Source organism: Pseudophryne corroboree, chromosome 5 (assembly GCF_028390025.1).
Source record: "Pseudophryne corroboree isolate aPseCor3 chromosome 5, aPseCor3.hap2, whole genome shotgun sequence".
In the NCBI taxonomy this organism is placed as follows: domain Eukaryota; kingdom Metazoa; phylum Chordata; class Amphibia; order Anura; family Myobatrachidae; genus Pseudophryne; species Pseudophryne corroboree.
This window is the reverse complement of record NC_086448.1, coordinates 248,788,113-248,801,219: the sequence shown is the minus strand read 5'-3', so window position 1 is coordinate 248,801,219 and position 13,107 is coordinate 248,788,113. Positions and strand designations below refer to the sequence as shown.

General features: G+C 42.0%; 2 protein-coding genes across 11 annotated transcripts in view; one reads left to right on the top strand and one right to left on the bottom strand.

Moving 5' to 3' along the window:
* The window catches only part of TOP2B (DNA topoisomerase II beta), a 222,270-nt gene extending 219,151 nt beyond the window's left edge, over positions 1-3,119 (top strand). The window contains exons 37-40 of the mRNA XM_063922226.1: positions 165-272; positions 698-823; positions 1,135-1,232; positions 2,586-3,119. Of these exons, the coding sequence (XP_063778296.1) occupies positions 165-272; positions 698-823; positions 1,135-1,232; positions 2,586-2,747 (494 nt within the window). The 3' untranslated portion in view covers positions 2,748-3,119. The remainder of the gene's footprint in view (positions 1-164; positions 273-697; positions 824-1,134; positions 1,233-2,585) is intronic.
* A 1,240-nt stretch (positions 3,120-4,359) lies between these two features.
* The window catches only part of RARB (retinoic acid receptor beta), a 1,402,065-nt gene continuing 1,393,317 nt past the window's right edge, over positions 4,360-13,107 (bottom strand). For all 10 annotated transcript variants that reach the window (XM_063922235.1, XM_063922228.1, XM_063922231.1 and 7 more), the window contains 3 exons: positions 9,733-9,937; positions 8,024-8,182; positions 4,360-4,640 (listed from right to left, as the gene is read on the bottom strand). In XM_063922235.1, coding sequence (XP_063778305.1) covers positions 4,447-4,640; positions 8,024-8,182; positions 9,733-9,937 — 558 coding nt within the window. In that variant the 3' untranslated portion in view covers positions 4,360-4,446. The remainder of the gene's footprint in view (positions 4,641-8,023; positions 8,183-9,732; positions 9,938-13,107) is intronic.

Sequence of the window (13,107 nt, the reverse complement as noted above, 5' to 3'; positions counted from 1 at the left end):
CTCCATTCATTACTAATGGAATGAATGGAGCAATCGCCAGGTTAGATGCTGAGGGGTGCAGAGAGGTTTTACAAAGAAATGTGACCTGTCCCTACATCAGAAATGTTTAGTTTGCAAAAATGTTCTGCCTTTATTTTTATATCCTGCATTGTTTCTTAATTTAGATGATGCACCAAAATACATCAGTGACGATGAAGAATCGTCTCCGCTCTTATCTTCGTTCACCTACAAGTCTAAAGAAAAGCCAGCCAGCAAAGCATCTGCTAAGAAAGGTAAAGCTAGCCTGATGGTTTTGGGGGTTGGAAGAAGTCCCCCTTGGTTTTCCCTCTTCTTTGTTTTAACCAAAGCTATAGCTGGGCATGGTCATGTAATGTTAAAGGAAGATTGTTACAAAGATTCGTATGTTGCGCACATTTGAATGTAACTTCCCTATGTATTTCATTAGACGTATGTCAGGAGATTTGATTATCTATTAGCCCCTCCTCCTTTTTTTCTTTTGTTCATCTGATTTGTAGAATGTGCTGTGTAAGCTGCTATCCATGTATGGGTTTAGCTACCCACAGACATTGAGAAATAAAAGAGGAGCTTCATAATATGTTCAGTGGAATCCATGTTGGCATTTATTAAGGAAGTGTCAGTAGGTGTTTGGCACAGAAACTGTACTCTGATTTTGTTACCCGTTCATTTCCAAATGCAGCAAAAACCTCTTCAGATGGAACCCCGAAACAAAGACGGACGCCGAAGCCAAAGAAGTCTGAAGTTTTTGTTCATTCGGACTCCGAATTAGAGTTTGGAGCTCCAAAGAAATCTACAACGCCCAAAGGTAGATTAAATCATTCTACATATGGGAGAAGCACTTGCCCATTGCACATCTAATATATTGTATAGAAAATCTTGGTAACGTGGCAAAATGTGGTAGTTCAGCTTTGCTGCTATTTCATCAGTGTAAAATACTGAAGTTGTGGTTTCTTGGTTTTCTTATCTATATTAAAGATCTTTTCCAAATTGTAAGGATTATAAGGTAGCTGTTAATTGTATGACTTACATCTTGCAAATTCATCTTTCGCCACTAGAGGGCAGTAATGTATTCCATATTCTGCAAACCTTTCACATGCGTTCTCTTTGCATTTAAAGCAAAAGGAAGAGGAAAAAAAAGAAAAACATCTGACTCTGAAAATGAAGGAGATTATAATCCTGGGAAGAAATCAGCTTCAAAGCCAGCATCCAGCAAAGTAAGAATGGTGTTCTTCAAACAGCCTAAAGGGCCCCATACACTTGTCCGACCTCATGTCTGAGGCCACCCCGGCATCCTCCCGGGAGGCAGGATCGGCCAAGATACATCATATGCTGTCCTTTTGCGTCCGATGTATCCTGGGCGATCCCAGCCATGCCCCCAGGTCGGACCTGATTGAATGTGCAGCACATTCAATCTGGAGTATCCGATCCGATGCTCATGGGAATGCGCATCGGATTGAAAACTCCTCCAAAATGCTTGATTTCATCCGATATATCGGTCCGAAATCGGATGAAATCGGGCATTATCGTCCTAGTGTATATTACTTTAGAGTAATATCATAGGTGTAGAGGCTGTTACTTGTGCCAGACTATAGGGTAAGTAGTAGTGCGCCTACTCTGTAAATGCCCAGTTACTTACCAAGAGTCCCTTTCTGCAATTTATTTAATACAATTTTATTGAGATGCTTCTAGTACTTTCTGTAACACTTTGACAGCTGTTTGCTTACAAAAAGTGAATTTTCAGGTAGATTCTTTTCGATTATAATACCCAGTCATTGTGAATACTAAAGTGAGCAGAGCAAGCGCCTGTAATCCCCATCCAGCTCTTGTCAGATATTATATATATATATATATATATATGACGATAGATTATATTAAACATTATCTTCTCCAGTCTCCTTGTTGTAATTGAGATGTGATCATTTTGCTACAGTTGACAGGCGGAAATGGTCTAGTCTCAGACATCCGGTATGATGACATGAATATCTGAGAATATGGTTTAGCTGACCTCTCTCTTATCCCTTCTAAAGTGATGGGAGATTGGTGTGTGTTTGGATGGGGGGGTGGGTATTCATTTGTATTGCACCCTGAGAGGTCAGGTTTAGCCACGTAAAGCAGATAATCCCATCCAAAGTAATGGAAGTGACGTGAAAAATCTGTTGGGCTCACACAGTTCTCTTTTTGCACATTTCCGCTTACCACCTCAATTGAATTCTGCCACATGTGTCTAGCGTGTGCAGTACACTGCAGTATGCGCTCTTAAACATGGAGAACTTATTCCAGAAGTGCTTTTAGTGCACGGCACACATTAAATAATTATACTACATTATAATTCATTGAGATGCCGTTTTTGTTATGCCTATTGGGCTCCTTCGTATTCACAAGCCTCCTTTAGAACAGAAGAATGTAGCAATGTGTAGCTCAGGTAACTGATAAATAGCTTACCTGATGGGAAATGGACAAAACACAGTTCTTGTAAAAGTAACAGTAGTAAAATGGCGCTCGTGCGCATGAACTTTTATTACGGCTTTCATCAAAATGATCAAACATTTGACTCTTCTTTGTTGCAGAAGTCCAAGAAATCAGTAATGGACATTGATTCAGACGTGGACATTTTTCCATCGGAAGTCAGTTCTGAAAGTGCGACGCGACAGAGGCCTGGCCGGGCAAGGAAAGAAGTAAAATATTTTGCAGAGTCTGATGAAGAAGATGATGATTTTGTTATGTATTAGTTATGTGCCCGAAGAGCACAAAAATGTTTTCCAACAAAGTATCTTGTGTAGTCCTTTTGTCCCTCCTGTTGCAGACTTTTGTACATTGTCTTATTTTATGTGATGACGTAATTGATGTTTTTTATTATCGTGTAGGCATTTTAACATTTGTTGTTACACATACAGATTTCTGCTCTTTTTTACTCATGAAATGTCATGTACTCTGTTCCAATTTGCCTTGTAGAAATGTTTTAGACAGCTGTGCCCAAGCACACATTTTAACTGTCCTGATCAAATACAGAGTGGGGGGGTCGGGGATATATACAAAAACAAAACACAGCAACCCTGCTTTTTGAAATGAAGACAAAACATTAAAAAAAAATAGAAAGCAAATTTTTTTAGTCTTGTTTTTCTATCAAACTCATCAAATAATACTTTGATTTAAAATAAATATATTTTATTCTTTGCCAGGAGACTCCATGGAAAAAAAGGTAAACAGTATATGAACATAGAAAGCATTGTTAAACAATCTCAATGTACAAACCAAGCCAGTGAAGAATACATCACAGACTTGCTAAAATATCCCCCAAAATTTTTACTAGTGCTTTAAATGAGACCTATGAACACTTATGTGTTAACGTCTACTGTGGTATCACCATCACTGTGATCCAAACAGATTAAAACAATAAAATGGGTGGGCTTTGAGTGGTTTGTGTGGGGCTGAGGCATGTACTGTAGCCACTTTGTGCCAGTTCGATCAGATTGTAGTGTAAGTTACATCTTGCTATTAGAGGGCGACGCAGACTGCTGCTCTCAGCACGCTATGCCAAAACGGCTTTTCAGCCAGAATGGTTACAGTAGTTGTTGGTGGGCTGAGCAATTGTGAACATGAGATGTACGAAGGTAAATGGGAGGGGGTCTTTTATCCAATACCCACTCATAAACTGTGTACCCCTCACAAACATTTCGCTAATGGCTTGTGAACAAGTAAACCATGAAAGAAAATTAAAAACGGACAAACATTTTAACACTGGAAAGTGCCTTTGAGGCTACACTTACTGTAGTAATGCACCTGTAAATATCATCCACCAAAACAATCACATCTGTTTGATCCACCTTGTTAAAGTGACATTGACAACTCTACAATGAAATGTCTTCTAACCAAACAGAGTTACTCAGATACAAAACTGGCTTCAGATAATGTGAATGTTCTTCCACAGTTTCCTCACACAGAGAAGAGTAAACGCAATGCAGTTGAGGGCGTGGTATGACCTATGTGACAGTCTACGTTCCTCACGTGGACATGTACAACAGTCCATTCTGTTACCTTGTCTTGATCATTTCATGTATGCAAGACCAAAGGAAAGCACCAAACATCCAGCAGAGAGAACAGTAAATAGGTTATGTACACAGTCATAGCAGTCTTCAAAGATCATGCAATCTGATGATCATAGGAGAAAATAGATTTAGCTTTATTTCTTGTTCTGTAAAATGGCTGCATTAGTGTTTTTCCTTCTATTTGTAAGAGTCCAGCAAAGAGAAGAATGTAAACAGCAAAAGTATATAGGTTTATATAAAGGAAACCAACTTGGTCTTTTCTTGCTGGGGAATTAAAACATGTTTTGGGTCTGCAAATCCAGCAATGGGGGAAAAGATGCGCCTTGCTTATCATCCCTGTGTGCATATTGTCTTGGGAATGTCTGAAGTGTCGGCTCGGCCCTTATTGCACCTGTGCACATGTGCTGACCTGCTCCTCGTCTGAGCTGGCTGAGATGCTGTGACTGTGCTCTGCCGCCTTCTCGCTGGGACTGGATGCTGTTGCCTCGTGCCCCTCTGAGTTCTCCAGCATTTCCTGAATGAGTGGTGGCATTGATCCAGGTATTTCCAGCTTCAATGTGATAACACGTTCTGCACCTAAACAAGTAGGCAAAACAGATATTTGTTATTTATAGTTGTGCTCGACTTGCAATGTTTTTTGTTTAGTACTTCAATTTTTAAATGTCTAATGTATGTTCATTTGCAAGAAGCATATTGGCTTTTGTGCATCAAGATACCATTTAGGAATAACAGTAGGACCTACAACTCTTCACTTGACTAGAACAGTTCATAATAAATGAGGCTACACTGCACTGTGCACCCAGTCACACAGAAGCTACTAAGGGGGTTAGTTCCAAAATGGAAAAGACTAGTGCTGGAATGCACCCATTTCTACAGGGTCAAGATAGTGATCCTTATAAATTGTGAAGGTTTTTTTAATTTTGCAGGGTGAAATGATTTATTGGAGCTGTGGAGGGTGGAGAAGCACATTTAGGGACGAGGTGGAAAACCCTATCACATCTGAATACAATGTAGCTTTTTTTTTAGTTTAGCAACTTTTTATTCAAGTGGTTTGTTTTTCCTATACAAGTTGCATTTTGTTAATTGATAAAAAATAAAGTGAATAAACAGAAGAGAAATCCAAATTCAATCAATATTTGGTGTGACCACTCTCCAAAACAGTATCAATACTTCCAGGTACACTTCTTCTGTGGATTTAGGCTTTCTTAAATCCTTCGGTCTCTTCATGTATTCCTAAATGGACTTGATGATGATGAGATCATGGCTCTGTGGGGACCATATCACTTCCAGGACTACATGTTCTTGATGCTGAAGATAGTTCTTAATGACATTAGCTATATGTTTGGGGTCATTGTACTGCTGCAAAATACATTTGGAGCCAAGCAGACACCTCCATGATGGTTAAGTACCTGCCTGTATTTCTCAGCATGGAAGTACAAAAAAACTGGCAACGCTGAGGACCATAGACGCAATGGTCGACCAAGGAAACTTAGTGCATCAGATGAAAGTTACATCATGCTTACTTCCCTTCAAAATTGGAAGATGTCCAGCGGTGTTATCAGCTCAGAACTGGCAGCAACCAATGGGACCCAACCCAGGTACACACATCTACTGTTCGAAGAAGTCTGGCCAGAAGTGTTCTTCACTTAGAAGAATTGTGGCCAAAAAGCCATACCTTCTATATGGAAACAAGGCCAAGCGACTCAACTGCACAGAAACATAGGAACTGGGGTGCAGAAAAATGGCAGCAGGTGCTCTAGACGGGCAAGTCAAAATTGTAATTATTTGGCTGTAACAGAAGGCAGTTGTTTTGTCAAATGGCCATATAATAATGAGTGTGTGCAGGCAACAGTGAAGCATGGTGGAAGTTCCTTACAAGTTTGGGGATGCATTTCAGCAAACTTGAGTTGGGGATTTGATGGAACAAGAACTGGAATTGAGCCCTGATCTCAGCATCATCGAGACTGTGGGATTATATATAGAGACAGAATGATATGAGCAAGCCTACATCCACAGAAGATCGGTGGTTAGTTCTCCAAGATGTTTGCAGAGTTCCTTCAAAAACTGTGTGCAAGTGTACCTAGAAGGGTACCGGAAGTCAGGAAACCGGAGCCGGGAACCTGACTGGCAGAATCCCGGCAGCGAGCACAGCCTGTTCCCTTGCGGGCTCGCCACGCCTCGGGTGACCACCACCCGAGTGGGAATACTGGGCTTGGGTCGGGACTACGGCGTCTGTATCCTGACCAGCAGGATCCTGAGAGCCGGTAATTTAACTACATACTCCTAGAAGATTTGATTTTGAAGGCACACCAACATTGATTTCATTTAGATTTCCATTCTGTTCATTCACTTTGCATTTTGTTAACTGATAGATTATTTTTATTAACACTTCTACTTTTTGAAAGCATTCGTATTTAGCAGCCTTTTTATTTTTGCACAACTGCCTAAAACTTTTGACCAGTACTGTATATACACATACATACACGTCAGATTTTAAAGTATGTAAGATTACCTAATATTTTAAAACAAATCCCAAGTCAGTTACAAAACCCTGGCTTTATGATGTAATAAGACCACAAAATACAGGGTTACATGCCACCAGGAGAAGAGCCTAGACACCTGACGCCTCATAGGAGAGGTAGCATTGATATATGGCTTGTTCATACAAACATTTGGGCAGAATTCATGCTGCTTTTTCAAATGGAACACATTGAAAAATCTGCTTTGAAAATCCTGCAAACTTTAGAATCCATGATCCCAGTGCCCGCCACATCTGCTGCTAGCATGAAGGGCAGCGTAAAGCACCAGCTGGAGCGGTTTATGCTGCCACCATTGTGGACAGCAGAGATGTGCTAGGGCAGGCATGTCAAACTTGTGACCCTCCAGCTGTTGTGAAACTACAAGTCCCAGCATGCTTTGCCAGCATACCTTCCACTGATCAGCTGGTAAAGCATGCTGGGACTTGTAGTTTGACATGCCTGTGCTAGGGGTTTGAAGAGAATTCTGGAACATGAAAAATCCTGCCACCAGCACTATTAAAGAGTGTTCTCTTTTCATCCACTAGGGTTCACAGGGATGAAGCTGATATACATATAGAGTATTGATATTGGCCTACTGCTACACTGGACAGCAGGGGCATAAGTTCAACCCAGTCGCCCGGAGGCAAATTGGAGCTTGGTGCCTCCCCCTTGTGTGTGTGTATAAACACACGACTAACAATTACAGTATAGAGAGAGCGCTCTCAGACGGTCTGCAAGGATCAGAGTGTGCAGTGAATTGGCATGGTTCCAGCTATGCTGTGATTCAGTCATATGCAGAATCAGTGTTCACCTGTGGGTTTCATCTTGTAGTCCAGCAGCAGCAGCGGTGGGTGCACCGTCACTTGCTACAGCACAGGCTCCTGGGATAGAGCAAATCAACTCTGCAACAGTGGTGGTGCCGCAGAGTTACATTGGAAGAGCAGTCACACTTGGATACCGATGTGAACCACACAGGCTGAACATGCAGGTGCCCCTTTAGGGCTTGGAGCCCGGAGGCAGGTGTCTCTATTGCCTCTGGGAGTAACACCCCTGCTGGATAAATAATAAACCATGACCCTTGCCTCATAAGTTTGATAAAAGATATAGACTGGTATAAATTATATAAATATAGAGGTGATGCTGGTTGTAAAAGACCTGGTAGTTAGATGTGTATATATTAATTTATATGCATTTATTTCCTAATAATAGAAATATACATAGATAAATATATGCGATGGATAAATGACAGGAGTGACTCTAGATTTGTTCCATTACAGATAAAACTACTTGCAATGCTTATCCTAGTGTAAAATGGATGGATGAATTATTTTTCAGAACAGAAATAAAATACCAAAAACCCATGTTTGGTAAAGGATGTGCTGGGACTTTGTGGCCTCATAGCTGCTGCACCCCCCAAGCCCCATGCTTACTGAGCCGTACCTTTTGCACTGATACTGCGAAGATCTGTGATCTTCATTAAAATCTTTGGAAACATATGGGGCTTGTTGGGTCTTCTCTTCCTGATATAAATCTTCAGTGCTTCCAGTAATGGTTCCTGCAGCTTATCCACTTTAGTCGGTTCTTCAAGATCCTGACGGTCTAGATTCATAAACAGGTAAATTACATATTTACATAGAATGTCTGAGATTTTAGCAGTTTACATTTCCTGGCGTTCAGGTCACATACAGGTAAACCAGTAGATGGCAGCAATCTGCAAGCCCCAGACAGAAACCGTGCCATCTGGTAGAACAAATTGTTGTGTTGCATTAGCAGGAGAGCTATATTTGGCCTGCTGACATCTGAGTGCCTTTCACATCCACTTCTTTACAAATATATTGCTTGTATGCCTGATACTACAGATACTCCTTCACTGCAATATACACTATTCTCCCCTGATAGAAGTTATTTGTTCTGGAGCAATTTCTATATATTTTATATAGGGTACTCAAGGTTGTTGTAAGAGCTTTAATACATTCTGTGCAGCCAAGCGTTCTGGCACAAGTGGCAGAGAGAATGAGCACTGATTGCCTCTCATTTGTAACTAGAGGAAAACAATCCTTGGGTGAAATGGTGATGCTTATAAAGTGTCTGGTACAGGAGCCGCAGGTTATCATGACACCACAGACTGCATTACTGACATCCCCGTCACAGCCCGGAGAGTGGAGGCCTAAACGTACGGATTATACTCCTGGGCAGGATACAGTGCCTGGTACAGGAGCCGCAGGTTATATCACCGCCACTGACACTACAGACTGCATTACTGACATCCCCGTCACAGCCCGGAGTGTGGAGACCTGAACGTACGGATTATACTCCTGGGCACGATACAGTGAATGCATTTGGTACATTCAGGTTCTGGCATAATACATAAATGCACAGGCGTGCGCAGCACATATTATTAGGGGGTGCACCGCCGGAGGGGTGTGTCTAGCGACGTGTCAATGCTGCTGCCGACTGCCTGCCAGTATTGAATTTGTCTTCCTAAGAGGAACGCTGGCTGCATGCTGCTCCTCATCAGTGGCTGGTGCTGGCATAGCATAGAAGGAGAGAGGTGGGCATGCGAGCAGCATGACGTAATCACATCACATCACATCATGCTGTTTTTGTGCCTGGAGTTTGAAAGCCAGTGGCAGTGGCACCCTTGATTAACCCAGGCTTCTGGTCAGTAATGCAGTCTTGACAGCGTGCAGCGCAGAGGGGACAGTAATCAGTCTGCTCGGCGATCACTGCATCAGGCATGTGAGATCAGGGTGCCAGACATTAGGGGGTGCCTGTGCGCACCAGGCACCCCCCCTGCGCACACCTATGCATAAATGACAGGGTCAGTGCAATGCAAGGTGGCCATTGTTGGCTGCTTTAATATCCAAAATGAAAATGATCAATGATCGTTTTCATTCTGCTGTCCGTCAGTGGTATTTTGCCCTGGTAGTTATCAACCGTTTATATTTTGGGGGACGCTCTCTCGGTTTTAGGTGAAATTGTAGCTTTGTGTTGTAGCAAAAGCCACCAAAGGGACAACAAATGTTCTGCAGAAGCAACAAACAAAAAGTAATTCATTTTGTGAACGTTATAAGAATTCATTTAAAATCTAAACACGTAAAACCCCTGTACGTGCACAAAACTAGACTTGGTGCAAACATTAAACACACCTTCACAGATTAAGCAGATGGCACTGAGGAGGCCAGTTTCTGTGTCATCCATTTCCAAGGGCAGGAGCTGGTTGGCAAATGTGAACACGAGGTCGGTGAGTGGACCAAACCCAGCGTTGTGCATCTGAGTTCGGTTTAGTGTAAGGCCATCTGAGAAAGTCATAGTGTCCTGCTCTGGGGTGTATCTTGTGCAAATTCGAAGAATCTGTAGGCAAACAGAAGACAAAAGATACGTTAGATGATGACACACCATGGGTGAAACAATCTCAGTAGTGATGATTCCATATTGCACTGTGATTATGTGTGCACCTATGTGCAGTAATACCTGGACTAAAAAAAATAAAAAAATTGTAAACACTAATTGATTACATACCAAATCCAAAGGGAGCACGACATTCAGATCCAGACTCTCTCTACGTCAATCTATAACAATCCACACTTTTAATGCAGATGTTATAAATTATTTTCACCTAAATTGGCAATGTGAAAATAAGCTCTTGCCAGTAGACTGTCTCCGACAAGAGCCGTCCCGTTCAAGCGCTGGAAGCAGAGCGATAAATGTATGCTTGCTTCTGGGTTTGGGTCCTCTGCACATACTGTGCACATGTGGCCTCCAGATCACTCTCCAAAAAACTATGTTAGACTAGCCCAACGGCTCCTATAGGCTAACGCCATCCTCAGATGATGTTAGCTGTCGTTGCCAGCTTCAGGTCGCAGACAACTCTTTTAATACTGTACACAGTAGTAGGTTGTAGTGTTTCACTTGTGTTCCTTATGCTAATTTCCTCCATTAATTTTACTATGTGTTGGAAGGGATCTCTTCTAAAGATAAGGGCAAGGATGTTGCATACTGCTGTGTTTCAGGCCACAAAAACACCAGTTGTCTAGGACCCTTCAAACCTGAGAGGGATCAATATTGTCCTCTCTTCCCAAATGGATGAGGAGTTTCCGTTGGATTCTGACCCAGAACTTTCCTTGCTGGAAGAACAAGGTAATGTTCAGGGATTATGGGAAGCCTTACTCTTTAAAATGAAAAGCAAGCAAATGATATCAATTACTTAAAATTTTGTACACTGCCTTTTTCACTCGCTACAGCATCCTGAGATTTCACCAAAATTATTGCCCACCTGAGGACTTTGGTTATGATAGTCAGTATATATTTGGACAACCTCACGATCAAGACTTTTTCATGTAGTCCTGACTCACGTGCAATTAACAGACCATACATTGGTAATCAATCCCAAGTAGATCATCAAGTTTTCAAAGTCCAACTTGTTTCTGTCTCAGAAGATGATGTTCTTGGGAATGTCCTTTAACACATGCCTAAAATATGTCTCTCTCTCCCACAGGAGAAAATTCTATTTCTGCAGGACGTGACCCAGTATGTGCTGGAGACTAGTGTCTCTCCATTTCTGCATAAGACTTCTGGCCAAGATGATTTCCACCTTTGACGTGGTTTAGTTTTTCTGGTTCCATTTAAGTGAGTTCCTGAGTGAACGTCTAAAAATGAAACAAGTGTCACCTAGAGTTGTCCCAGTGCATCAAATTGTTCCAGAGGACTCAGCTCTCACTCACTTGGTTGTGGCTCAAACATCTGAACAGGGGGCAACCATTAGCAATATAGGACTATCCATGTTTCAGTGGCAATGAGCTCCAGGGGAATTAGTCCTTCTTATCAATGTCCTTGAGCTCCAGGCTGTCTTTCATGCCCTAACTAGTGTTCAGGCTATGCAGGGTAACCTTTGAAAAAGCTGCCAGGAGCAGTGAAACGCGTTAGGCTAACACAGACCTCCTTGGGGAATACATCCAGCACCATCCGGAACAACCTCCTGCAATTGGAAGCCAGTTTGGAAAGACAACAACACCGGTACCTTGGACTGTACTAGACATTGTCATAGCTATTGTGAAGATTCTGGACTAGACAAACCCAGTGCAACTATCCTCCAGTGACTCAGGTACTTATATCATCGGACACATTTAACAAAACCAGGACTTTGTACCATGGAGGACAAGGAGGTATTATAATAGGAACGGATAACTACACGTGTTGCTGGAATACCCTGTATGAGAGGTCTTTTTATGCATGTCCTATGAGATTTTATGTGAGCCCATATTTATTAAATTAAATTTGTTATTACTTAAAGATTGTTATTGTGTAATTGACTAATCATCAACAAGCGCTGCTACATTTATTGTTTGTATGTTTCTGTTGGTAAGGGACTAACTATCCCTGTATTAGCAGCAGCTCCATTGCCAAAGCAGGTTGTGACATAAGCGCCAGTGTATATACCACAGTATATTACAAATCCCTTTCTATGCAGGGTAAGCAGGTGAAGATCAAGTCAGACAATGCCACAGTCAGGGCCTATCCAAATCCCCAGCAGGGCACAAGGTGCATTCAAGTCATGAAGGAATCCAGTTGGATCATGACTTGGGCAGAGCAATATGCTATGACCATTGTGGCAGTGTTCATTTCCAGTGTAGAAAACTGAGAGACTGATTACCTGAGCAAACAGGATCTACTCCCAGAAGAGCAGTCCCTCTATCAGGAGGACTTCAAACTTTTGATGTACTAGTGTGATCTCTTGGACATTGACATGAAGGTGTCCAGGCAGAAACTCAAGATGCAGAGCTTCTCTTTCCAGATTAAGAACCCTGTCACAGTACTCGTTTTTAATTTACGTTTACGTGGAAATACATGGGTCATCCTGGTAGAAAAAGATTGGCTGTGGATGTCTTGGTACTTGATGGTGGTATCTCTGTTGCTACTTCAAACACAGCCCAACCTTTTATTTCAAGGCTCTTTTTGGCACTCCGTATTATCATATGGTTTTAATGGGGAAGCTGCTGAGGCCTCCATCTTGAAAGATAAGGGGTTTCCATACATTATGGTCCAGACTATGTATAAATTAAAGAAGTCTGTCTGCAAGGAATAATCATAGGGACTGTAGGATCTATGGGGGTTTTTTTGTGTGAGTGGAAGAAGTTCTCCACATTAACCTTCTAATTGGCAAGGCTTCTCCTTTTAGTGACTGAGATATTTGACTTCCCTGCAACGGGTGCTCTATGTGTGTAGACAGCTGTGATCCCTCTGGACCTTGATCTGGTCCTTCAGTCTTTATAGCTGGAGCCATTCAAATCTTTTGGTGTCAGAGGAACTGAGGTGTCCGACTTGGACGACAAACTTTCTTCTGACAACAGCTTGTGAGGTCTTCCGAACTGAAATCCTTGTACTGCCATTTTCCTTTGTTGGTGTTCCATAAGGACAGTGCTGTCGTGAGGACATGAGGATGACCCCCCCCCCCCTTTTCACCCGAAGTTTCACATTAACCAGCAAAAGCAGAGAACTTGGACATAGTATGATGTATATAGATA